The following is a 27,981-nucleotide window of genomic DNA, read 5'->3' as shown; positions in this document are numbered from 1 at the left end:
CTTCCATTCAGAGGTTGCTGATATGATTCCGGAGCATATCTCGTCTTGTGAGTTTCACCTCTGAGGTATGTAAAATATAACAAATTAAATAATAAGTGTTATTAGATAAATAACCTTACTGGATTTTTCGAAAATTTTTAGAAAATTTTCGGGATTTAAATGGACGTCATATGACATGTTTAAGGGAATGAATTGGTTAGACTTAAAGAAAAGCTTGTTTTGAATATCAAATAAGTTGGGAGTTGATTAATCTTATTAACCTAGGTTTATGGTATAAATGGGAAAAATCTAATAATATTGCCTCTCACTTTTCTCCCGATCTCCTCCCCTCTTTGTGTCAACGTCCTGATTCCCCCTCTCCACCTGATCCTTTGCTTCTTCCTCACGATCTCGCCACTCCGCCCGCCCTCGTGCGTCGTCACCCTTGCCGACTCCGTAAATCGGCGTCAGTCGGCCACCAGCTACCCGAGTCCCCTTCGCGCGAACCCTAGAGTCGGATCCCCCTCACCGTAGCTTTTTCTTCATCTGCTGACCATCGATCCTGACGTCACCGACATTGGTGATGACCCTGCCGCCCTACTATGGCCACCTCCCGATCGCCCATCTTGCCATCATGAATGCGTTACTAAGGTTGGTTGTGACTTGGATGTCTTTGTCAACACTGCTCTTATGTCGATGAATTGCGCATTTGGTCATATCGGTGATGCAGAACATTTGTTTGACGAAATTCCCTAATTCCTCTTGTTGTTTATGTTCATGTCGTCAACACCTTCATTGGCCACTTGTTTCCATGAGTAGCTGTTGAATCAGTGAACAGTCAGAGGCTTAGTAGCAAGAAGGAGTTGCAAGCATGTTCTATCCTTTCTTATGCTTTAACTAGTTCCCTAAATTCACGCACGCTTAGACACCATGATAGTTTAAGTGATAATTACGGAATTTAGTTAGTTGTGATGGTGTTTATATTTCTACTTGTTCCATATCAAGATAACCCTGCAGGCTTGAAGTAGGTCTCATATTCTAGATTGGGTAAGTTGTCGTTTTGAGGGTTTTAGGAGGCCATGAAATCCTCATGTTTTGGGGAACCCTGTGAGACTGTTAGTTTTGGTTTTATTAGTGTTTTTCATGCCATGAAATCCTCCTCTAGAGGAATATGTGCATGTGTGATGACAGCATAGGATTGGTGCCTCAGGATGAGCTCAGGGGAGAGTCTTTCCAAAATGAATAATAGTACAATGCATTGGTTTCAACTAGTGTGAGTTGTACCATAAGTCATATGCTTGTTGTGCAACTAACTACATGATCATGAACCAAAAGAATGTGCTCTTATGATGGTCACCACACCTGCATCATGTTCATCCCTTATTAAATTATGCATAAGCTTTCTTTTATATAAAGTAAATTTATGCTCCATGCTTCCTAGTTATGTTCTTGCTTATGTTATGCTCTTGATAGGTTTTAGATCTTCACATTAGTTATGCTTAATTCAGATTATGTTTTTGTTAAGCTCATGTTCACGTTTATGTACGTATATGTTTAGGTTTATGTTATGTATGTTCATACTCATGCTTATGCTCTTATGCTCATGTTCACGTTTATGTTCATACATGGTTATGTTTATAATATGTATGCCTATGCTCTTATGGTCATGTTCACGATTATGTTTATATATGTTTATATTATGTATGTTCATGCTCATGTTCACATTTATGTTCCTATAAGTTTATGCTTAAGTCTAGGTATGTTCATGCGCATATATATACCTTTATGTTCATGTTCATATTCATGTTCATGTGCATGACTTTGCACTTGGTATGTTTACGTTCATGTTTTAGTATGTAAACGCAAAGAAAATACTTTAACAAGAATAAAGTCTTAGTATGCACTCGATTACTCTTTAGGACCCATGAATATAGGAACTGATTAATGCATAAGTATGGGTTGGATGTACTGAGTCTCTTGACTCACCGATTTTAACTATTTCAAATAATGAGATGAATGAGGCTAGAGGTGTTGACAAGTGAGTCAGCTTGGGACAATGGTAGTACAATATGAAAACCTTCCAGTTTAGTTTTCACACTAGTTAGATGTTTCCTTTTTATATAATAAGTTTTAGAACTATATGACCAGCTATTGTTGCTAGTGGTTAATTATTTTTAAGAACTACTTAAGTACATCAGTTAAATCGGGAATATGTTATGGTTGTAAGTGGATTTGTGATTCAGGAAAAAAATTAAAAAAAACTAGGGATGTTTCATACCTTCGTGCAGTTCCAGAAATTTTTTCCAAAGGTCTTTGGTTAACTCGTAGGCTCTGATCCGGTTGACTTCTTGTGGTGGTCGAACGTTTAGCAGATGGAATTCTACCTTGTCATTAGCCACGAAGTCAACTTGCTCCTTTGTCCACAGATATTCTTCTTTATCGGCTCCTTGCTGATCTTGAGATGTTACAAAACTATATTTCATTATTAAAAAAAATCGAAATCTGTTTTAAAGAATATCTCTATCTTATTTTTCCAAGGCACAAACTCCCCCTCGAACTTAGGCGGGTAGATGCTAGGTCCGACAATCGTCTTTATGCTTCAATCAACGGTTAGTACTTCTGAAGCAATTAGGCTCTGATACCGCTTGTTGGTGCAGGTAGGCCGGCTAAAAAGGGTGGTGAATAGCCCTGGAATAAAATAGAATAATCTTTTGCTTTTCTAACTTGGCAAGAATATAAGTTAGTTACACACAAGCAATTAACATTAAAGAAATAATAATAACTTAAAAGAAAAGAGACACAATAGTTACTTGGTTACAACCTAGGTGGTTGTTAATTCAAGACGGTTGAAAGCTCAATAAAAATCTCCTTCGTTGAAGGCGAAAAAACCTCTTACACTCTTTAAAAGTTCAGGAATAAACTAAGAATTATTTACTAGAGTTGTTGTTTAATTCCTAGCTCCAAGGATCTTTTTATAGCCCCTGGAAAAATTTATTTGCTGCTCAAAGGCGCCTCTAAGTAGGTTCAAGGCGCCTTATATAAGACAAGTTTTATCCGCAGAAGATAAAATTTTATCTTCGCCTAACGGGTATTGAAGGCGCCTTCAACATGCTTGAAGGCGTCTTCCATAAAGTATTGAAGGTGCCTTCAATCTGGTTGAAGGCACCTTCCACAAGGCTTATCAACTTTCAACTGGTCTTCTTTGAGTGGGTGATGCCCCGATTATTCGGAGTTAAGCTTACCCAAACTCAACTCCGACCTTCTCCTCGAGCAAACTTTTGCTCTGGCTTCTCGTCCCTCGGAAGTGTTGTGCACATCCTTCTCACTCCATCAGCATACTCTTCCACTTTTCGTCCCTTGGATGCACCGAACTCATCAACTTGATTCTCGTGCCATCCTTATCATCAGCTACGTCTTTTGCTCAACTTTTTGTGTTTCTAAGTTTCTTCATACTTAGACACAAGGCATCAAATACAAATAGGATCTAACTTAACTTTGTTGGTCACATCAAAACTATCACGGAGTACTTACACCATATACTAAGCAAATAATAGAAAGTCAGGTGTAAGTGAGGATCTGCAATAATACTGCTCATAACTATAAGAGCAACATGTAAGACATATACATACTACCAATATGTAAGCCAGTGTCGATACACATGCAACAGACATATCTCAATCATATGTAAACATATTACAGTCATATGAATACAATAAAATAACTGCATATGCAATCACAATATCATATGCATATGCACGACATGGTCACTCTCACCCACCCCTCAGCACCATGACCCTGATGGTTGAGAGGTCGGGACAATGACAATTGTATAAGACTCTATCCACCACTACTCTCAAGTGATCGAGTGGACGGTTTGCATAGTAGATGACTAGCTACATAGCAACGGGGTCCCTGTTGCTCGCAACTCCAACAACCACTACTCATGAGTGGCTGAGTGGAGTCACGACAGGACAAGCGACACGTACTCCAGCTACCACTACCTATGAGTGGTCGAGTGTGCGGCTCTGGCCAATGACTTTCTCAATCACAAGGGAGATATGGTTATCGACATGCATGCAATGATATGATGAACAAGATATGAACAGTAATCACCACAGGTATATAAATAGCAATCAACTATGCTATAGTGAAACTGGCATGCTTATCAAAGGACATGTATATATAGCAATCAATGCGAGTAAACAAGACATCTAGTATCTACTAAATATCAAATTGAACATCTCTAAGGTTAAGCAAGTAAGTATCAAGCTCAGGTAAAATATGAGTAGAGTCAAGATAAATACAGCAACTATCCGAATATATAGCTTATACACTAAGATCAAAGTACTAAAGAGATAAAGCAAGAAGTACTCATCTCAATATAACTAGTGTCAGAAATAACCTCCGCATTGTGATTTCATCTCAATCAAAGTCCTATATCAACGTAAACAATTTAGCTACTTTCATATAAATTAAATAGCTAAATTGAATTCCCAAACTCATTAGGGTATCCCTAATCTAACATGATCTTAGATTAACCCCCAATTAACTTGTTAGGTCTCACTACAATTCACTGCTTAAATATGATTTAATCCCATTTCAACCCTAGCTAATTAACTCATTCCATTTCCACCACATATTTTGATTGGGTTTATATATGAATCTGTTGGTTGATACGCGAAATATCGTACCGGTTCCCCTGTACAAAAATTTTGTATAAGTCCTGAACTATTCCTAACAACCTATTGTATTTTTTAGAAATTAAATTAGGAATCGCAAGCAGAACTTAACATTATTGATTCCAAATTTAACTTATCTGTTCTTAAAGGTTTAGAGTTAGATCGCAAACGATGCTTAACATTATTAATCCAAGTCTACCCATGTTACAAAGTTGATTAAATATTTATTTCTAAAATTGGCTTCCAGGTTAAACATGGCGAGGCACTAGGCCTTCTTGGTTATGGGATCATCTACCACTTCCTTGACAAAGCCTTTTAAAAAAATTCAATATTCAATCTCTTTATATTAACCCTAGGTTTAACCAATAAGAACAATCGAATCACAAGATCGAAAAAGAAAAGAACACAAACTCGAATCACAAATTTGAAACCTAGAATCATATGCCTCTTGTATTTGGTATTTCAAAATCTATATAAAGAAAACTAGTATGATGCGGAATAGAATTACTAGTTATACCTTTCTTTGTAAGCAACAACTTTTTGATCTTCTATCGTATTCCTCTTCTTATCTAGGACGTCGTGTGGGTGATGATCTACCGAGACGAGAACCACCCAAGCTTCCTTCTTCTCCAACAAGTTTCAGCCACCACAAGAACTCCAAGAGAAGATGAGGTTCGGCCACCACCACTAAGCTCCAAGGGATGCTAGAAACAAAGTCTCCTATCTCTCCTTCTTCCTTTAGCAATATCCGGCCACCAACAAAAACTCCTTGAGATGAAGATGTCGCCGGCCAAGGAAGAAGAATAGAGATGGAGAGGAAGAGAGGGGTCGGCCAACAACCAAGGAAGAGAGGAACCAATAGAAGATATATTGTTATAAGGTGAGGCACCTCTACCCTCTCTTTTATATTCCTTGTTCTTGGCAAATAAGGAAAGTTTTATTAAAAGTTCCTTATTCTCTTTGCCAATGAAAGGAAAGTTTAATAAAATTTTTCTTTCAAACCATATATGGCCGACCACCTTAATCCCTCCAAACAAGGAAAGTTTTAAACACAAAATTAAAACTTCCTAATTTGTTTCCGGAAATTTTTAAATAAAAATTTCTCTTTTGAAAATTCCTTTCATGGTTGGTCATAAAAGAAAACTTTTATAAATTAAAATAGCTATATTAAAACATGTGGATGATTTACAAAAAGGAAAGTTTTCTCTAAAATTAAAATTTTCCTTTCAATCTACAAATAAGGAAAGATATCAAATCTTTTCTTAATCTTTTGTAGAAACTATAAAAGGAAAGATTTAATTTTAAAACTCTCTTTTAAAATCATGAGGATGGTTACAAAAATAAAAGTTTTATCAAAAATTAAAATCTTTCTTTTAACTACAAATAAGAAAAGATATTAAACCTTTCTCTTAATCTTTTGTAGAAAACTATAAAAGGAAAGATTTAAATTTTAAATCTCTTTTAAAACCATGACTTCCACATAAGAAAAGATTTTAAAAAATAAAATTCTTTTATTTTAATGTGGTCGGTAAAGAGAACTAAAATCCTACTTAAATGGCACCCCCTAAACAAATTCCTAAACATGATTAGAAAATAAAGAAAGTAGACCATCTAAGATTATCACATTCCAAAATCTCAAGCATTCATGGACTTAAAACTTTACTCTTGGTTAACAACATAATAATTTCCATCCATCATGAGTAAATTGAAATTGATTTCACACTACAAACTTCACAAGATTGAGTTTTTTGTGGCCCTCATCCTATCTCAATTTAATCACAAAAGTGGAGAGCACTCATGCTACTTGTGCTTCATGAACTACCATAAGCTTGCTTATCTTCTACTCTCCACCATGATCATGGATACAAACCATACTATGAAGATTAATCATGAAAAAGAAAATGTAAGAATGTGAATTAAGTGCAAATCAAAGCATAAGTAGCAAGGAAAGGCAAGAAAAGGTAGAATTAGCAACAAAAGACAAGATAAGAAAGAAAGTATGAATTTAATTCTAGTGGAAGACATGGATACAAAAGAGTGTTATATAATGAATACATGACCATACTTCCCTCTTTTACCTTCTTCCTTAACATTCTTCCAATTGCTCAAGCACTGTTCAACAATTTACTTCTCATTCCTTTAATTTCAATGAATGCATAACTAAAACTTAACCCTTGAAAACCATTTCATTCATTACCAATTCCAGCAATCTTCATTTATTTAATTGCATTTCTTATCCTTTCAAAAATCCGGCACAATCCGGCACAAAAAACTGCACTCACAGTAACAGCTGTTTAGTTTCAAAATTCTCTGTCAAAGCCTTCCCAATATTCTCTTTTAACTAACAACTCATGAAACAACTTCAATTCAAAGCTTCTAACTTCCTTTTCTTGAATTTCCTCCTTTTTGTTCGAAATACAGCACTAATTCCTATTTCCAATTCCATTTTCCAGACTGCTGCATTTCTGACCCCCCAATTGAACTTGATATAAATCAGTTTGTAGAGAATCCAAAACTTGCAAAACATTATACACTTCTTATACACTTCCCCCACACTTAGATCCTTGCTCGTCTCGAGCAATGAAACTCAACAAAAATGGTCAACTAACTCAAGAATTCCTTCAAATTTGAAACCTGAACTTAACATCCAAATTCTGATACAAGATGATTCCCTTAATCTGTCAATTTTGAAGTCCAAATCGAATTAATTAATGAGGACAACTCCACTCATTCAATCAATAATTGCAAATTCAAATCCTAAACTAACTGCAGAATTGGCATATTCAATTTCCTGTTTTCAGCTTCAGGATAACAACTTGTGAACACAACTTCAGTAATTTAGCATTTCACAGAATCTGGCACAGTGCTGGAAACATCCTCTATTCTGTAGCCTTCCTTTACAATTAATCCTCAACAAGAACCAACTCAATTCACTTCGCATTTCATCTTTAATGACTGCAAATTCAACTTAACTGCAATTCAAAACTCAACTGCAGAATTGACAGAATCAGATTTCAAGTTTCAACTTCCTGTTTCCAGATGTTGTCACTTTTCTGTATCAAACTGCCACTCAAAACTCAACTAAACTATGAAAATAGCACATTCTCTTAATCAACACTTTACAAACAACTAGCCTACAGATTTTCAAAGAACAAACAACTTTAAATTCCAGTTATCACAACAAATTACAGATTTTCTGATTTTCTGCAATGTTCTGAATTTGTATCAACTCTCCATCAACTAGCCTCTAAAAATTCCAATTTCTTTACAACTGGCCTCCTAAAATCCTTAACAATTCATCCTCCAAAGATTCCTGAATTAAAACAACTCAAGCTTGCTACAATTCAAATTCCAGGATTTGTACAGATTCTGCACAAAATCTGCAACTTTTTGTATTTACATGTATCAGAATTATATTGCTATATGAAGACCTCTTAATAACATATATCATTAGCACTTAGCAATTCAAATAATTCCTAAAATCACATTTCAATCAACTGCCTTCAAAATACCGCAGGGTTCAGCAAAACTCTTCTTCTGCACTGCCCAGAATCAACACTTCTTATCTGAAATGTTCAACAGAAACGCTGAATTATAAACCATCTTGAATGCTTATTGAATACAATTCATCTTCTATAACTCAGTTTCCAGTAAAACAGCACCCTCTAAAATATCACTGTGCAGTTTCATTTCAGCCTCTGATTCCACTCAAGGATTAAAGCCTTGAAACTCCAATCTCTACTTCCAATTTGTACAAAAATTTCAATGCTGTTCAGTTTCTGAATTCTGCATTTTCAGTGCAGTTTCTACAACTTCACTGATTTCATTTCAGCAATTTGATACTTCCTAAATTCCATCCAGTTCAACTTATGAAGTAATGGAAGGCAATAGAATTCCATATATTACTGAAAATTCAACAGCTTCAATGTATTTCTTCATTGATTTGAGTGTTGTTACTAATAATGTGCACTGCTTCCATTTCCAGAATTCTGTTCACAGCATTTTGTAAAGAAATGGAAAGCTAAAACTCTCTATTGATACGAACCTTACATCACAAATCCATAACTTTAGCAACAAAATCTGATTTCAAAGATTAAATGAGCAGTACAATCAAATTTACTAATGTCAGAAGCTTCCAATAGCTTGGTGTAGAACTTCATAAATGGAGTGGTTCTTCCACTTGAATTTTGAATCCCGATCCTAACAATCAGATTCCCAGCAGCTACACATGCTCACTGTCACCAGCAGTTTCTTGCTTTCAGTTTCTGCATTTGGTACCGAAACCTTTGTCTTCTCAAAGCTTAACTTAAAGCAATCTGGTACAGCTCCACAAGTCCAAAACCTGTAAAATTCCAGCTCCAGCTCCAACAGCATTTCTTCTTTCCTGTTTCTGAAACTCTTTCACTGTAAAAATTGTAAGCTTCACTTTCTATCATCTATGGTACATTTTTGGTATCAATTCAGAACTGAATTCTGTTCTGTTTTTTTTTGACTGATTTGGGCGGGACCCCCCCCCGGACCGAACCAGGAACGACACCAGAATTACCTATCGGTTTGATGACTAGCTCCACAGACCACCAGAGGTCCTTTCAGCGTGCTTTGTCCTCACTCGCACGCACCCTGGAAAACTTCCCAGGAGGTCACCCATCCTCAGTTTTCTCCAAGCCAAGCACGCTTAACTTTGGAGTTCTTAAGTTTGGGTTTCCGAAAAGGAAGGTGCACCTTGGTGATATGGATAGTACCATCTAACCTTTAAGCCATACTTAACCAGAATCTTTAGAACCGGGGTATTACAATCACCCCCACTTAAAGACACAACGTCCTCGTTGTGTAACCACGAATCACATCACAGACAAATCCCAGAATCTCCCTTGCTAGGTGGTGCCCTGGGTGCTCCTGCCACAGGCGCACTCACGGTCGCAAGGTTGCTCTGATACCATCTATAACGCCCCGGCCATAACAGAAGTTCAGATTAGCCATGCTCAGAAGTTCAGATATTCAAAACTAATTAAGCTTGCTCTATACATGATTAAGCTTAAGGAATGATTCTATTTGGAATTGCAATATTAAGAGCTTGCATTTAAAACCTTGTCATTCAAAAATAGAATTATCAGTTGGCACAAGAAATCCTTCACAAAATCACATCTCTAACAAATGCTCTACCCAATCTTGAACCACTCCAATCTTTTTCATGCATCCCATTACTTCAAAACAAAATTTAATCCTCACTCTTTCTCCCACACTTCAACTTAATCCTCCTAGGCCAAAATATCATCATATAACAAACTATGTATCCATATCCAAAAGATTAAGAAAAAAAAAAAGAGGAAATGAAATGATATGATGATAAACAAGTAGATAAGCAAGATATTGTGTGGGAGAATATTAAAACAAATTTATTTACCCTTCACAAATATGATTCAATCCATTGAATTATAGTTTTGAAAGAATCAAAGCAAGTTCTAGAGTGCAATAACACAAGTGCATCACTCAATTAAGGCTTATCCTCACTAGGCATGAAAATGTATCAATCCAATTTACCAATCAAGTGTCCATCATTAAGTAGAAACCTTAAGAAAATTAAAAGTCCATAATTGACATTAAGCTCCAAAATAGATTTTCAAATCTAGCTCACATTCTCTACTTCTAACATGCTATAGAAAACTTGTCAAGGGGGTACCATTTTTTTATTCCAAATTCAAACTTATTCTTTAGGAAAATTATAACAGTAAAGAATTTATTCCCATATACTAAACTTATTATTTGAAAACAAAGAATTTATTAAGCAACTAAGCAAGCTAAAAGAAAACAAACTAAAAACTAAATTGTGAAAGCAAAGACTTATTATTTGTGAAAGCAAAAATAAAAGCTAAGTTGGAACGAACTCCCCTTTGATTTTGGTGAATTGCATCATTATTGTCCACCTTGTCCACTCTGCATCATTTCCTCCCCCGAAGGAATTTCTTAAGTTGGTTGCTATACACTTTGAAGGGTTGACCAGTAGACACCTCCTGCATCTCAATAACACCATTAGAAAAAATATTACTAACACAAAAAGAGTTCAATGGGTTAGTTAATTCCTTTGGTTGTCTCACTGGCTCCACAACTTCCTCTGAAATGCCCTTTGAAATTTCCTGTGATTCAATATCTAGTTCTGATGAAGATGCAATAATTGGTAGTGATTCTTGGGTGCTTGGCTCCATAGCACAAGTCCCTACACTCTCCTCATTAACATCCAATTTTGGTGATTCTTGGGATATTGATTCCTTGCAATCCCCTACACTTATAGGTTCATCCACAGAAGTTTGACCACAATCAGATCTTACCTCAACTATTTCCCTGTTTAGATTCACAACCCAATTCATTAGAGACTGAAACAATTTCATCATAATCCGCATCAATAAAATTCATAGTATCCAGCCATTCAGATTTATAAACACTGAAAATAGAATGGTTCTTCTTCTGTTGCATCGTATCAAAAATGCTGAATTGAACAATTACATCAGCAATCTCCATAGATAGAGTTCCCGCATGCACATCAATCTTGGTTCTAGCAGTCTTAAGGAATGGTCTTCCCAAAATAATTGGAGCTCTATTCATTAATACATCACCTTCCATATCCAAAATGTAGAAATCAGCTGGAAATATAAGGTCACTCACTTTAACCAAAACATTCTCAATTACTCCAGTTGGATGAGCCTGACTACGGTTGGCCAACTGAATAACAACTCCCGTAGGCTGTAGAGGACCAATACCCAATGATAGAAAAACTGATTTCGGCATTACATTAATAGAAGCTCCTAAATCCAGCATAGCATCCTCAAATACATAATTTCCAATAGTACATGGCACGGTGAAAACTCCTGGATCATCACACTTCTGAGGAATAGGTCGAATAAGAACAGAAACATTTTTTCCCATGCTAACTAATTCATTTCCCTTTAATTTCTTCTTATGCACACATACATCCTTGAGAAATTTTGCATATTTCGGAACTTGCTCTATCATGGTTAACAAGGGCACATTCACCTCCACTTTGCTAAACAAATTAACAAGTTCTTGAAATTCCCTAGCTTTCTCCTCCTCAACATGTTTCTTTTGCTGGATTCTTCTTTGAGGAAATGGTAAGGGAGCAGAAATCTCAGTACCTTGCTGTTGTGATTCTTTCTCTACATTTTGAGCTGAAATTGGAGCTGATTGCGAGTCATTTTGTTCTGTTGAACCAAAATCTGTTGAAATCTGTTCTGCTGTATTTCTTCCACTGTTATGTACTGGTTGAGTGGATTCTGAATTCAAATTTCTTGGTGCAAGATCTGGTGAATGTGAGTCCGGAGCTGGTGCAACATAATCTGATCCAATTGGAATATTCTTCATGGGTTCAGTTATAGTCCTTCCACTTCGAAGAGTCAACGAACTCACATTCTTTGGGTTTGGCATTGTTTGAGAAGGTAGTTTCTTGAACCTTGAGCTTGCATTTGATTTAAGTTCGTTGCTAGTTGGCTAATCTGTCTTTCAAGATTTTGCAAAGCTGAATCTGTCCTTTGTTGATGTTGCTGCTGCTGTAAAAATAATTGCTGCTGTTGCAAAATTTGTTGTAGCAATTCATCCATCTTCTGTTGTGAATCGGAATTAGAAGAATTATTAGAACTTCCTTGAGTCAAACTTAACCTTAAAGGTGCTGGAAGTGCATTCTGGATTGCATTTTGCCCCTGCTGAACTCCCTGATTTTGGACTTGCCATTGCTGATTTTGATTTGGAAACTGCTGAAAAGGCTGAAATTGCTGCTGGAATTGATTTGTAGGTTGATAATATTGCTGGAAAGGCTGATTCTGCTGCTGGAATTGATTTGCAGGCTGGTAAGAATGCTGGAAATTCTGATTCGAAGTTGGTTGCTGATAAAATGAATTGCTATACTTGAAATTGGGATGATCTCTCCAACCAGGATTATAAGTAGAAGAATGGGGGTCATATTTTTGAGGAAATTGAGCTCTAGAAAATGCTGCTACTGACTCATCTTGATGAAGATTTGGGCACAATTCTGAATTGTGGTCTTGGCTTGAACAAATGCCACAAACTCCCTTCGATTGATATGGAAAATGTGTACTTGGCAACATGGAAGCTTGATTAGTATTATTCAGTGCCAATTGCTTTACCAAAGATGTTAACTCCAATAATGAGCTTCTTATCTCCTTCTGTTCATTGGAAACCATTTGAACCTCTCCAACCCCTCTTGCTGTCAAAGCTCTACTTCCAAATTGTTGTGAATTTTTTGCCATGTTTGAAATAAGCTCCCTAGCTTGTTCTGGAGTCTTGTTCACTAAAGCTCCTCCAGCTGCTGCATCTATCATACTTCTGTCCATAGGTAGCAAACCCTCATAGAAGTATTGGACTAGTAGCTGCTCACTGATTTGATGTTGAGGACAACTTGAACATAATTTCTTGAATTGCTCCCAATAGTCGTATAATGTCTCTCCCACCACTTGCTGAATCCCACAGATACTTTTCCTGATAATTGCAGTCCTTGAAGTTGGAAAGAATTTCTCCAAGAAAACCTTCTTCATATCTATCCAAGAAGTAATGTATCCTGGTGGCAAATAATATAACCAATCTTTTGCTACTCCAGTCAATGAAAATGGAAAAGCCCTCAGCTTGATATCTTCTTCTGAGATTCCTTGTGGCTTCATGGTTGAGCAGACCACATGGAATTCATGCAAATGTCTATTTGGGTCTTCTCCAGATAATCCTTGATATTTTGGCAGCAAATGAATCAATCCAGATATAAGCTCGAAGTCTCCTGCCAAATCTGGATATGTAATGCAAGAATATTTGAAAGCCTCATCAGGAGCTGCAAGCTCCTTCATTGTTCTGCTATGATCAGCCATAGGGGTATTTGAAGATGATAAAGAACTTCCTGAGTCCTCTGAAATGTTCTCTTGAATTCTCAAAGCTCTGAAGGTCCTTTCAATTTCTAGATCAAAATCAAGTAGTTTACCACACGAGGACCTGGTCATATCACCAAAAATCAATAGTTAGAATAAAAATAGATAGACAATAAAATCAAGAAAGTGAAAACAAAGAAAAGATGAACTATACGCAATCTAAAAACAAGCAAACTCCACTAGTTTCCCCGGCAACGGCGCCAAAATTTGGTGTTTACCATTTTCATGTCACATGGCACATCAAATTAATAAAAGTTAAGGACTCAATTAACTTTAGTAATCTCGTGTAATATGGAGTCCCAAGTCGAATCTCACAAGGAAACTAATAATAGAATGTTTGATCTTAGTCTAGAGTTATTCTTCTTTTTGAGGTTTTCTTCTGATAAAATGAAAATGTTTTGGTTTTGTTCATAACCTAAATTACGAATTGAATTGCAACTAAGCAAACTGATCTAATTACAATGATTTAAACCTAGCTAAAGACACTAACTTACCCTTTGCTTTATTAACCAAAATGAATACATGGAACTTAAATTGCAGAATATAACATGTGCAAAGACTTGATACGAAGCTGGAATCTCAGCAAGGAAAAAAAAACTGAAAACATAATGTAGAACTCTAGCTATTGAAACAAGAAGGAGAGAAAATGGAATTGAATTGCACAAAAGCACTCGAAGGTAACAAAAACAGAACTAAACAATTCAGAATTCGAGAACAAAGAAATTTAATAGCATAAGCTAAAGAAACAAGGATGCAGAAATTCATACATTTGCAAAAACTGATTCTAAACCATTTCTAATCAAAGAACAGATACAACAGAATTTTATTGCAGAAATAAAACCTAGAGGAGCACAATTATAACTACTCGGTTCAAATTCAAAGAGCAGGAATCCAAAAACGAAAACAACATCTAAAGGAAACAAAATTGTAGAAACAATAGACTGTAAAATCAAAATCTAAGCCATCTCTATCCAAATCTACTCTTCTAACAAGCCTTCTCTTGCTACGACACAAACTAATTGAATGAAACTTCAATTCAATTTAATCTCTTCCAGCACCAAAGAAGACTTTCCTGGAAAAGCTGGAAAAGAATGGAACTGCCCAGCTCGAAATTCCGCAGATCTGGAATCAGAATTCTCTGTCCCGATGCTCTCTGACGGAGAACAAGCCAATATCACCGAAGAAATCCTCCGACGATGGCTGAAACAGAGGATTCGATCGCACAAATCTGAGCTCCGGAGGTGGAGATCGCCGACGCATGCGAAAGATCCGAGCCTAGAAGCAAAAGAATGGAAGCTCCAACGCCAATTAGACTCGTTGAGAAGTAGATCTGAAGGAGGATGGGGCCGAAATCCTGAAGAAAACTCGTCGCGGGACGTGAAGCACAGTGCGGAGGAATCGACGAAGACGCTGGAACACTGTAGCTTCTCATTTAAACAGATCTCAGATTTGAACCGACGGCTGAGATTTATTTGAAGCTAAATCAACGGTGAAGAGTCATCCAAAATCCGATCCGAAGGTACTGATGTTGATCTAGGGCCTGGATCTACTCTACTGTAGGTCGGATCGATCAGATCATCACTGGATGGCCCAGATCTGCCCAGTCTACAATGAACGGTCCAAATTAATCCGGCTGGATCAATGGCTGGATGAACTCAGATCTGGATCAAAACTTCTATATCTTCATAAATGGCTCATATCTACTCCCCATTAAGTTGGATCGGCCAGATCTTCAACGGATGGTCCAGATCTGTCCTATTCTTGATGAACGGTCCAAAACGACCCAACGCTTGATTTTCTTGTTTGAACTCCGATTCGAGCCCAATTTCAGTCCAAATAGATCCAAATCGAAGATCCTTTGATGCCTACAAAATAAGAATTAAATATTAGCACCAAATAACACCTAAAATAAGATAATTTGCAATTATGCCCAAAAATACACACAATGTACAAAATGTAATGTAACCATGATTTAAACTATGAAATCAACATCAAACCATGCATATATGAATCAAAATAATGCAATAAAAATCATGGTTATCAGTCGGCCACACCAAGCTTGGGTTCAAGCTAGGGTCGACCACCTAATGAAACCAACTCACCTTGGTTTGGCCAGCCCTAGCTTGGGCTCTAAGCTAGGCTTGGCCGGCCACCTTAAGGTGGGTAAGAAGGTGGGTATGAGTTGATATAATAATTTATAAATAAGAGACTATGATAGGGACTGAGAGGAGGAATTGGTTTTGGTCTCCCAATGAAATTAAGCTTCCCGTGTTCGCCTTGAACACCCAACTTAATTTCATCAATAATAATTCATATGACTAAAGAATTATTATTGAACCACCGCACCAATCTCAAATTACATTTTAGGCTCCTTCTTATCATGAGTGTGTTAGTCTCCCTGTGTTTAAGATATATAATGTCTACTAATTAAATGAGTTGCTGACAACTCACTTAATTAATATCTAGTCGAAAAGTAGTACCACTCAACCTTATCGTCATGCCAGACCAAGTCCACTTGCAGGGTTTACATGACAATCTTTATGAGCTCCTCTTGGGAACATTATCAACCTAGATTACTAGGACATAGTTTTCTTCTATAATCAACAACACACACTATAAATAATATCATTTCCCAACTTATCGGGCCTCTTATTTTATCGAACTAAATCTCACCCATTGATAAGTAAAAGAAATAAATACTAGATATATGTGATTGTTATTATATTAGGATTAAGAGCACACACTTCCACAATAACAAAGGTCTTGTTATTTTATTCAGTCAGTATAAAAAGAACTTACCTTAAATGGTCCTGCTCAATACACTCAGAGTGTACTAGTGTAATTTTATAGTTAAGATAAACTAATACCAAATTACACTACGACTATTCTAATGGTTTGTTCCTTTCCATCTTAGTCGTGATCTACTGTTTATAATTTATAAGGAATTAATAACATGATCTTCTGTATGTGACACAACACACCATGTTATCTACAATATAAATTAATTGAACAACTACACTTAACATGTAGACATTTGACCAATGTGATTCTTTATTTATAAAATAAATGTTTATACAAAAGCCAGGCTTTTAGTATACACTCTAACAAAATCATCTACAAAAACCCACCCAAGTTTAAGGTAATCGCTGGTGGCACATGACCGGAGGGATTCAGGGCCGGAAAACAGTGATGGTCGGGTATCTGAATCACTCAAAATCAGTGATGATTAGAGCTACAAAGGCCAACAACAACAAATCACAATATCCCAATACAAAGAATGGAGCAATCACTCTAATAATCAAACACTATTCGATCTTACCTTAATCTGATCTATCGCTACTTGGCGAAGGAAAACCAGATGCAATTGCAAGGTTACAGATCAGTGAGTTTGGCTAGCAAGAAAATAGAACCAAATGAAACATCCGATGATGACTTACTTGATCGGCGGTGGCACATGGCTAGATGTAGTGGTTGATAACCGGAGATGGAAACAACCACGGTGGTTGCCAAACTTGAGACTACTCACATAGGCTAACCTTGATTGAAAATGAGAGACAGAACAACGGTTGCCTTCAGGATAGTGGCAACCTCCAAGATAGCCATGATCGCTGACTAACCTCTGCACAGACGAAGAACACTGTGGTTATGACATTGTTGAGCTGGAGAGCCAACGAACGATTGCTCGTGACAGCAAAGAAGCCGATGATGTTGCCTCGTGCTTGTACCAAACACCCAAATCAACAAACGACCAAAAGTGGACATCGGAGATAGATCAGGAAATGGGAGAGAGCTCAGCTGACGTTGGATCAAGACAAAGGGCCTCAGAGAGAGAGCATCAGAGCCGTCAATGAAGAGATGGCAATGGATTAGGGCAGAGGGCGATGAGAAGGGGGCCGACATCGGCGCAAATGAGGGAGAAGGAGAAAGGTTTTGGTAAAGCTTCGGTTTAGGGCACAATAACAATAACATTAGCTTTTATACCTAGGTTAATTTAATTAAAACATTATGTTAATTAAATATATCAACTCCCACTTAATAGATATTCTAAACAGACTTCTCTTAATTGAATAAATCTACCCATTAAACGTCTCATTCAAGCTCAGAATAAATCCTGAAAAATTCCTAAAAATTTCTAAAAATTTTTAAAAGATTAATCTCCAATAACAATTATTATTTATTCACTGTATCTTACAGTTATATTATCTTTTACTATTGAAAGAAGAGAAAATTAAAGAGAAAGTATAAAGAAATAATAAGTGACATTGAAATACGCAAAAAGATGCTCACCTCATGTGTTTTTCATGGTTGATCCCACGATGAAATAAGAGAGTAAATCAAATAATCAAAGGACGATTTTTATGGGAGGGATTTTATTTCTAAAATATTATTTCTTTGGAAATTCTATCTCTATTTTTATGTGACAATTTATTACTCAACTACTAATACGATTATATTCATGGGATGATGACAGTAGTAAAAGGTAATTATGCTCACTCCAGATAATTCTCATAATTTGTCTCCAAGTTATGTGGAGGGAGGTAAATTACAAAGTCAATTTATAACTGATTGCCAAATGGTGGTGTAAGACGTTGCATCAGTTGCAACGTTAAGAAGATGAAGGGATGCTCATTCACCTTCATCTTCCTCTATTGAAAGCCATAAACGCATCGGTTTGTAACCGATGCTTCCTATTTATAATGGTGTCCAAGAGCAATCGGCAAGTGAGGCAACGATGATCAGAGTGCACACAGTGGAAGCGACAGTGGGCATAGGAGAACATCCGAGAGGATAGGGATTTGGCTTGTGAAACTCGAAGAGCTTTCCGGTTCATTCGTGATCGCGCTTCCGACGACAACGACATCCAGCGCCTTCTTCGATTTCTTCTCAGGAGATCACTGTGAGTTGTTACCGCTTTTTCTTGTTTTTGATTCATGTTGTCAAAAAGACAACAATGGTATCAGAGCGATTTTGAAAGCATGAATTTCAATGCACGGAACTGAGAAATCGCGATGTTGCGATTTCACTCGATCTCTACGAGAATCAGCATCCCGAAGTCATGATTTCCACCTAGCTACATGGAAATCGTGTAGTCCTTGACGGCATAGAGTCGCAGCAGAGGAGCGCCGACGACCGTGTTTAAATACCGGTGAAAGTTAGCCGAGGGAAGCCTCGTGTTTGTCGCGAGATAGAAGATGAACAGTGCTATTTGACGGCATAGTTTTTTTCTTATTTTAATCGATTCATTCATTTGAATCGATTGATAAGAAAATTGAATGGATTAATTTTATGGTACAGTGATTTATGTACTTAATCGATTCATCAATTGATTGAATTCATTTTAATTGATTAATCAATCAATTCATTTGAATTTTAATCGATTCAAGAAGAAAAAAGATGAACAGTAGTTTGACGAAGGTGTGTTTTGAGAAAAAATTTATTTTATTAAATAAAAAGGAAAAAAGAAATAAATTTTCTCATAACACGATTGTTAAACCATCCATGAACAGTATATTTCATCTTTAAAATTTAATTAAATATATTTATTAAGTAATTAAATACATATAGAAATGTATTATTAATTAATAAATATATATTTAATTATTTTATGGTTCAATTAATTGAAAATTAAACTAGACCAACTTATTCAATCAAACCCAAGTCGAGCTTAAATCATTAGTTGATTTAAGCTGACCAGTTTGATTCAATAATACCTAAATCTAGTTAAAATCATTTGTTGATTTAACTAGTTCGGTTTATTATTGAATTAATTGGGGTGATTTTGATTACATAAGTTGGGATGATCGAATATGACATGATTAGTTCTATTGTGTCAGATTTGATCAAAAAAGATTAGATTTGTTCTAATGGATCAAACTTAATCCAATGGACATTAGATTGATCAAACGGACTTAAGTTTGGTCAATAAGTTTGAAATTAACTTAAATGGACTTAGATTAAAACAATAACAGAATATAGGTCAGAAATATCTGTCCAATTAGATTAGTTCTAATGAGAACAATAGACTAAGCTTAGAATCTGAATTTCTGATCGACCGATCAAATGGATCAGTCGACTTAAACTCTTAAAAATCGAGAAGATTTATTTTTCTTAATTTATAATGATGGTTCTATGTCTGTATAAATTGAACTGATTTTGTACTAACTTATTTAAATTCAATTTTTCAGATGGCATGAACGATTATCACATTGACTCATCGCGAAGTGCGACGAAACTAACTCCAGGAGGAGATTCAGGAGATGTTATGGAATCGACGGACATGTTAGACGGCTTGATAGACTATTTTGGAAACTTGAGCAAGAAGAATTTCCAACCCTGACACTTATAGGATCTGGGCTTTGATCAGTTCATTGCCAGAGTATCCTAGGATAATAGCAAATTATGTATGGGGACGTCATGAAGGACGCGTCACATATTCAGAACTGTGTGAGGAACTACTTCACCATATGAGTGAAGAAGAGCTTGAAGAGTCTGAAGAGGACTAGGAAATGTTCAAGGAAAATCTAGAAATGGATTCAATGGAGAATCTTGAAGTTGACCCATTTGAAATTATCCCAAATGAGTCCAGGTTGATAAGGATAATTTTGGTTGCTGCACTAGTATTTGTCCTAGTGGGAGTGGTGTTGGCCTATCTAGTTTATTAGTATTCTGTTTACTATCATTATGTACGAATAGTATTGGCCCATTTAATTTAAGTTGTGTAATAATTGATAATAATAATACAGAAGTCCACAACAATCTCTATTTTTATCATTTAAAAAAAATGATAATACTAGATCTAGAGCGACTAATCCTGCCCCAAGGAAGTTTTCCACTGACCGTTAAATCGGAAAGCACTCACGGCGAGTGACCTAGAATCCCAGCATCCTCTGGTTGTGCGCCCCATTTGAAGGAAAAATTTTACAACATGCATCGTAGATGGGAATTGAATCGTGAATACTTGAGGGATAACTTGATACCCTTCTGCTACACTATAGCCCCAGGGTTCTATTTTTGTCGTTTAAGAGAATAAAGAAAGTCATTATCAACATTCATAACATGAACTATTCTTTTATCCTAACTAGATGAGAACTCAATGTAAGACTAAACAAAGGAAGACTCAATGAGGCATGAGAAGGACATGTCTTGAAGATTCCTCTCCTCAACAAGTAAGAGTCCTTTGACTTTATTTCGATTATAAGGAAGTGTCTCTCTTGCAATCGATCCATGTGAGTGTTTTTCGAGTGGTATAACTATCTTGTTCCATTGATTTCCAAATACAACGGAGGAGGACCTGCCAGATCCTGTGGCACTTGATTAGGGATAGGAGGTACCTCAGTTGAGGTGGCAAGTACTTCTTCAAGAGTCAGATTTTCTTACGGGAGTCTTTGTAGGATCCGCTGCAAAGCCTGTGACCAGTAATTGGAAATCCTCTCTTGCCATGGTGATAACTTCATCATGAGCTTTGTCTCTTATGGGATTGGTATTCTCATCAGTTCTCTCAGGTTCCACTATCGTTTAGTTTCAACTCAGGTAATTCTCATAAACGACGTCAAATTGTTTATGTCTGAAATGCTTCTAAGTGAGTCGCTAGTGAACAACGGTCGGGGAGAAAGTCCTTGACAGTGGCAGATCCAGACAAAAATTTGGAGGGGTGCTCAAAGAAGAGACTAAAAAATTATTTCTTGTTATCAAACAAATATATCAAAAGATAAAAGTACTAAATTGATAATGATAATGATACAGACATAAAAATATATACATACCAAGAAAGTAATTATTTTTTGATACTTGAACCACTAATACCAGATCTAGACATACAAACAAGAGGAGGCAACTGTATCCTACGAGTGTTCATCTATTGAAAATGTTGTAAAATTTATTTATTTTCAATTGTGGCAAAAATATCCTTCTCGATGTATACTACCAAATTGTCATTTATCCACTCATCCCCCATCCTATTACGTAAATCAGTCTTGATAATTTTCATCGCAGAAAAAACCCTTTCAACAGAAGTAGTTGCAACTGGTAAAACCAACGTTAATTCGATCAAACGATATACCAATGAAAAAACTGTATTATTGCCCGTTTCAACCATCTTTTTGGTAAGACTTCCCAAATATTCAATCATAGAAAATTCACCTCATACATTTTGAATGTAAGTCTCAAGTTGGTCCTCAAGTATTACACGATCAGTTAATGAAAAGTCCTTCGGATAAAGTTCAGCAAGTTGGAGTAGCTTACCAAATATGAAATTGAGAAAAAAGAGTCCTTTGGATCTAAGCAAGCAATGCAAGTAAGTACCTCTGTACTTGATTTTGAAAATCGATTATTCATCTCTTGAACCATCATATCAAGAACCTAATATTGTAACAATAAAAAAATGAATAAAAAACATTATTAGAAAAATTAAAATTTAATAAAATATTTAAAAATAATACCTGATAAAAAAATTTCAACACGATAGTGATGAAAATTAGTAATCATTTGTCTATTACATCTGCTGTAACAACGAGTTCTCATATTTTCTTCCATATTCGGTACTGGGATCATATGGTTACTACAAAATTTGTTGACGATGTCCAAAAAATTCTCCCATCCTTCCTCTCTCAATTTTTGTAATCGAACTTTCATCGTCTTGATCAAACTGACAACCAGTACAATGTTTCGATCCTTTTGTTGTAAGGCAAGTGACAATTCATTTGTTATTCCCAATAAAGATTTCATCAAATGCATCACAAACACAAATTCATAACTCTCCATCTTATCAATCAAACTGGTGCGATACCACTATTATCATCATTAGTACCATCATCATATACATTTTCAAGCACTTGAAAAATAGAAGTCCGCGTAAACATCAAACGGACAATAGTCATATAATATGAACCCCAACTAGTATCCCCTGGTCATTTTAAACTGATTTCCTAATTTTTTCCTTTGCCACTAACAATATCTCCTTTCTTCAAACATTCTACAAGTCTATCATGTTCAAGTTGTCTAACTTATCTTTTCTTTTGCATGAAGCACTAGTAATATTCACCGTCATAGTAACATATTGGAAGAAATCACTCATAATTCGATTGCTTTTAGCAACTGCAACAACAACTAGTTGAAGTTGGTGAGCAAAACAATGGACATATCTTGCAGATAACTGTCCTTCAATATGAGAGCCTTCAATCCATTATACTCACCTCGTATATTTGAAGCTCTATCGTATCCTTGACCTCTCAATCTTGATAAGGACAACTTATGTTTTGCAAACAATTCATCAATAAGAAATAGCAGAAGTTTCAGACACATGTACAATAGCAAGAAATCTTTCGATAACACATCCATATTTATTCACGTATCTTAAAACAACTCTCATTTGCTCTTTAACTGAAATATCTCAACACTCATCAACCATAAGAGAAAATATATTGTCTTTTATATCATTAAGAATGACATTTGTGACTTCAGCAGCACAAGGCCATGTTAAATCCTTTTGAACTATTGGAGGCTTCATTTGATTGTTTCTAGGGGCATTTTCATTCATTGTCTTGGCAACCTCATCATTTCTTTGGGTATATCACTCAATCAATTCAAGAAAGTTACCTTTATTTGAGGAACTCAATGACTCGTCATGTCCACGGAAAGACAAATCTTGTTTCAAAAGAAAGCGTGTAACATCCAAAGTTATCATTAACCGAGTGCGATATGCAACCTCCATTCAACGCCCCTGTGCTTGTAACAAATGTGACACACTTTGTCGTTGATTTTGAGAAGCCTCAAATTGTGTTCTTGCATCATTATGAGCACTAGCTACACCACCAACATGCGTATTAAATACTCCTATTGCTTTTCTCCAATTATTCATCATTGAATTAGTAAATGTCTCATCTCCAACTCGACATCTTCTATGAGAATTTTTAAAGAGATAACACCAAAAACAAAAAAGCTGCATCTTTTGATATATTGTACTCTAACCATGAAATTTTTTTAAACCAAGTAACTTGGAAATTTCTATGCTCTTTACCAAATTGTCTTTGAGGATAACTATGACCAAATGGTTAACAAGGTCATATAATCAAATATTTTCTCCGAATCTGATCTCTAATAGAAACATCAAATTCATTAATTGGTTTGTGTAGCCCTGGTTTGTGTAGCCCTGGGTCACTAACAACATCATTCGGGTTGAATTCAACGCGAGAATATTTTTTCTTACTATTTTCTTTCATAGAATTCTTAGAAGACTCAATACTTCGTTTTAAAAATTTCTCCATAACCTATGTCAATTCATTAAAATTATTGATTTATGCAATTAACGTAACAATTACAGTACTACCAAATATAAATTATGAAATTAGAAATTAGATGAAATAAGGAACAAGATTCACTTAAAATTGAAGGGATTTTGCTTATTGTGGAGGATCGCCGCTGGAGCACAGTGGAAGTGGCGTCGATGGAACAAGCGAGCAGTAGTGGCGTCACTGGCGTGAGGCGTCGATAAAGTGAAGAGGCGACAAAGATGAGGGCAATGGTTTGAGGAGACCGGAGAGGGAGAAACGATGAGATCTCTTAGCGCAATTAGGGTTTTTGGTTTGAAGAATACAAGATTGGCTTAGAAAAAGAAGGTTCGGCTGCTAGAAAAATGATCGGGAATGAGAAAGAAAAGGAAAGGTGTTTTTAATGGCACTTTTGAGAAAAAGTCCAATAAGTTTGAAAAATTATAATTATACCCTTTATTTTTTTAATCATAATTATATTTTTCATTTTTTTTCCTAGAAGCAAGGGGGTGGTCCCCCCCCCCCCCCCCCCTACCTCCGTCGTTGGTCTTTGATGAGGAGAACTCTTAGGATATGGTATTATTTAGCATGGGGGTCGGAGCCTATGGAGAGACTTAGCCTAGGCCGAGCTAGAAGAGTTAGGTGTGGTTGGGTGAGACTGAGCTGGAGGCATCAAGAGAGGTTGGGCGAAACTAAGTTGGAGGCATCTAGAGAGGTTGGGTAAAAGAGGTGGACGAAACCAAGTTGAAAGAGTTAGGTGGACTGAGTTAGATGAGTTTGGTCTCCCCCCCCTCCCCTACCTCCATCGTTGGTCTTTGATGAGGAGAGCTCTTAGGATATGGTATTATTTAGCACGGGGGCCGGAGCCTATGGAGAGACTTAGCCTAGGCCGAGCTAGAAGAGTTAGGTGTGGTTGGGTGAGACTGAGCTGAAGGCATCAAGAGAAGTTGGCCGAAACTAAGTTGGAGGCGTCTAGAGAGGTCGGGTAAAAGAGGTGGATGAAACCAAGTTGAAAGAGTCAGGTGGACTGAGTCAGATGAGCTTGGTCTCGATTAGGGTATGTTTTGTTCTGAGATGATCTCTTTAACTTACACCTCTGCTTAACTTTTGATTGAATATCTTGACCTTTAATCAGGTCGTGCCACATATGAGGTCCCTTATCTGCCACCTCACCAACAAATCAATCCAATAAAAAATATTTAGAATCATTGTAACGTGGAATCATACTGATTCTGCTCCAATTCCACTATAAAATATGACTCCAAATTATCTCAAATTAATTTAATATTTCTAAATTGTACGACCATCAATAGCAAATTCTCCTGACTATGATCATAACTTCATAAAAAGGAGATATTTTTCAATTGGTTCACGATAAAAAATATTTATACAAATCATCGGAAAAAAAAAACTAAGTACACAATTATTTTACTCTACAATGGAATATACAATTTCCAAATAAATATATTCACATAACGAGTTCAATATAGTATTTTTTTTTTTTAGAATAAACCATTAAATTTATTATTAATATTTTTTAAAAAAATATTATTCTTTAGAATGAGATATTTGATTTAGTATTTTATTTTAAAATATAAGAATAAGTAATTAAATTTATTCTCATTTTTATTCTTATTTTTATGTTAAAACAGGTTGTTAAATTTACTATTAGTTTTTCTGTTTAGAAAAAAAAAAGTATTTACACATGCCTAGCCCTATATACCTTTAGCTATAAATAATACAATTGATTAATCAAATTAGTTTTTCAGAGACTTTAAGGGTTCGATCTGCCTCTCATCCTTTTCTCCAATTTCCTTCGGGACGCGGGTTAGGGCAGCACTTCGGTTCCAGCAGAGAGACAAACGTCACCCGCTGTATTTCTCCTCCGCCGTGCTGCTGCCGAATCCCGACCCTCCTTCGATCCATGGCTTCTATCGACACGGACGTCGACATGGTTCCAGTCGGTGAAGGTTCAAGCGTCGGCGTCGCGGGATCGTCCTCCGCCGCCGCTTCCTCCTCTTCGAAAAAGCCGAAGAGGTTCGAGATCAAGAAGTGGAACGCTGTCTCCCTCTGGGCCTGGGGTATGCCTCCTAGTCACAAGTTTTTGATGGATTCTATTTTGGATTCTCCTCTTGACTGTTTGATTTCTTTGATTTTCTGTGCTTGAGTCCTCCGAGTAGATATACTAATTTTATTGTATTTTGCAGATATTGTGGTGGACAACTGCGCTATTTGTAGGAATCACATCATGGATCTCTGTGAGTTCTCTCACTTCCCGTGATTTCTGGGTTTTCAGCAGCCTTTATGTTGCACATTTTAGTGTTTCTTCAGTTTAAATTAGTAGGGTTTTTGATTTGATACTCAATGTTAGCTCTGTGGTCTGTTTGCAGGCATCGAGTGCCAGGCTAACCAGGCGAGTGCGACTAGTGAGGAGTGCACAGTGGCTTGGGGTATGCTTCGCGTTTACTTATTTTAACAACAAATTGAAGGACTTCTGAGTATATGGCACAACCAATTCTTTTGTTCTACGATTGTTTTCAAAATTTCAGTTTAATTTTATGTTTTTATTGCATGAAAAAAATTCAGCCAATAACTAATCCTACAGACCAACAAGGAAACTGTTTTTTTGTCTCTTTCATATTATCACAAAATTGAATTGTTATCTTAGAGTGCATTTTGAAGAGAACTTGATGCTGATTTTAGGGTGTATGGTTTGCACTTGCATACGGAAAGTGTTTGATATGTATAGTTTGCACTTTGATAGGAAGAGAGTTAGAGAACTTTTAGTATTATGAGATAATGTACATGAAGTGTGTTTTAGGGATAATTTTGAGATCCAACCAATCAGAAAAGTGTACTGTAAAATATCAGATACGATACCGCTATATTGTCCTGATACTTGAATAAGTTATAACTAAAAGTATAATGCCTCAATAAAATTTCCTAGGGAATGGGAAGAAACATAAATATAGTTATATCTTCTCTTTATGACTACGTTTAGGGCATGTGATTTGATAATTATGCATATGAAGAATGACTGCATTCTGGATCTAAGTCCTAGAGATATATTGGTAGAGTAGAGGGCGCTTTCTGTCATATTTATTCCCGACATGACTTTCTGTCTTATTTGTTCCCAACATATGTTATTATGTTATCTCCTGTTTGGTATGAACAAACATCTGATAGAAGCATTGTTTCAGACTGCATCTGTGGTTGTCACAAGAGTATGAAGGGTCTCTCTCTGTCATTTCTAATTTTGTTATGATTGGACCTTACAAACAGATTGCAGTTTGATATGGTTGAGATGTTTCAGACTTGTAAGATTTGTTCTCAGGATCATAGCCTTTTTATTTACAGGCAAAGGTTTTTATATTTACAGGAAAATCACATAACCATAATGATTTTGGCCTAATTGATGACTTTTTGAAACCCTTTTTTTTATATATAAATATTCTCACTATGTCAAGCTAATTATTACATAAATTTACATTAGTTACCAACTCAGACTTTTGGTTATGTAAAGAAAGATAGCTTTGGTAATTTTGTAGATACACATCTACAACGCCTTGCATACACCACTTGTTTCCTTTGATCATCCATAATTTCTGACATTTGTTTCCTTTTTTTTATTTACCGTGTTCAATATTATCTTGTTCGGACAGGTGTCTGCAATCATGCCTTCCATTTCCACTGTATCAGCCGTTGGCTTAAAACTCGCCAAGTCTGCCCCTTGGGTAAATAATCTTGTCTCCCGCCACTTGATCTCAGATTTTTCTGCTGCATTTCTCTCATACTTTTACCTGATAATACCTTTTCTTCATTACAGACAACAGCGAATGGGAGTTCCAGAAATATGGTCACTAGAATAATCATCAAGGTGTTTCCAAGGCAGTTTGGATCCTGCGGTAGTGATCATCCAGAAGATACTAAAACTCGTATTTACTCGACTTGCACTTTGTTTACAATTATGCCAACTTGCTGCAAATTTCTTCAATACCAATTGGTTTTAATGCTGAGGAAAGTAGTTGTTATGCTGTATGTGTGGTTTCATACTCTACTATTAATCTTTGTTTAGTAGGAATAATATAATTAAGTGCTTGTTCTGTGTGATCAATTTAA

At 36.2% G+C, this 27,981-nt stretch overlaps 1 protein-coding gene across 1 annotated transcript; it reads left to right on the top strand.

Moving 5' to 3' along the window:
* The first annotated feature begins 310 nt into the window (after positions 1-310).
* LOC122010237 (RING-box protein 1a-like) lies at positions 311-27,976 on the top strand. Its single transcript, XM_042566703.1, has 6 exons — positions 311-630; positions 25,624-25,943; positions 26,070-26,120; positions 26,253-26,312; positions 27,525-27,596; positions 27,689-27,976. Exons 1-6 carry the CDS (start codon positions 563-565, stop codon positions 27,724-27,726), a joined length of 609 nt encoding a protein of 202 aa, XP_042422637.1. The 5' UTR covers positions 311-562; the 3' UTR covers positions 27,727-27,976.
* The last annotated feature ends 5 nt before the right edge of the window (positions 27,977-27,981 follow it).

Source organism: Zingiber officinale, chromosome 8A (genome assembly GCF_018446385.1).
Source record: "Zingiber officinale cultivar Zhangliang chromosome 8A, Zo_v1.1, whole genome shotgun sequence".
NCBI classification, from domain to species: domain Eukaryota; kingdom Viridiplantae; phylum Streptophyta; class Magnoliopsida; order Zingiberales; family Zingiberaceae; genus Zingiber; species Zingiber officinale.
The sequence above is the reverse complement of the archived record's forward strand: the minus strand, read 5'-3'. Positions and strand labels throughout refer to the sequence as shown.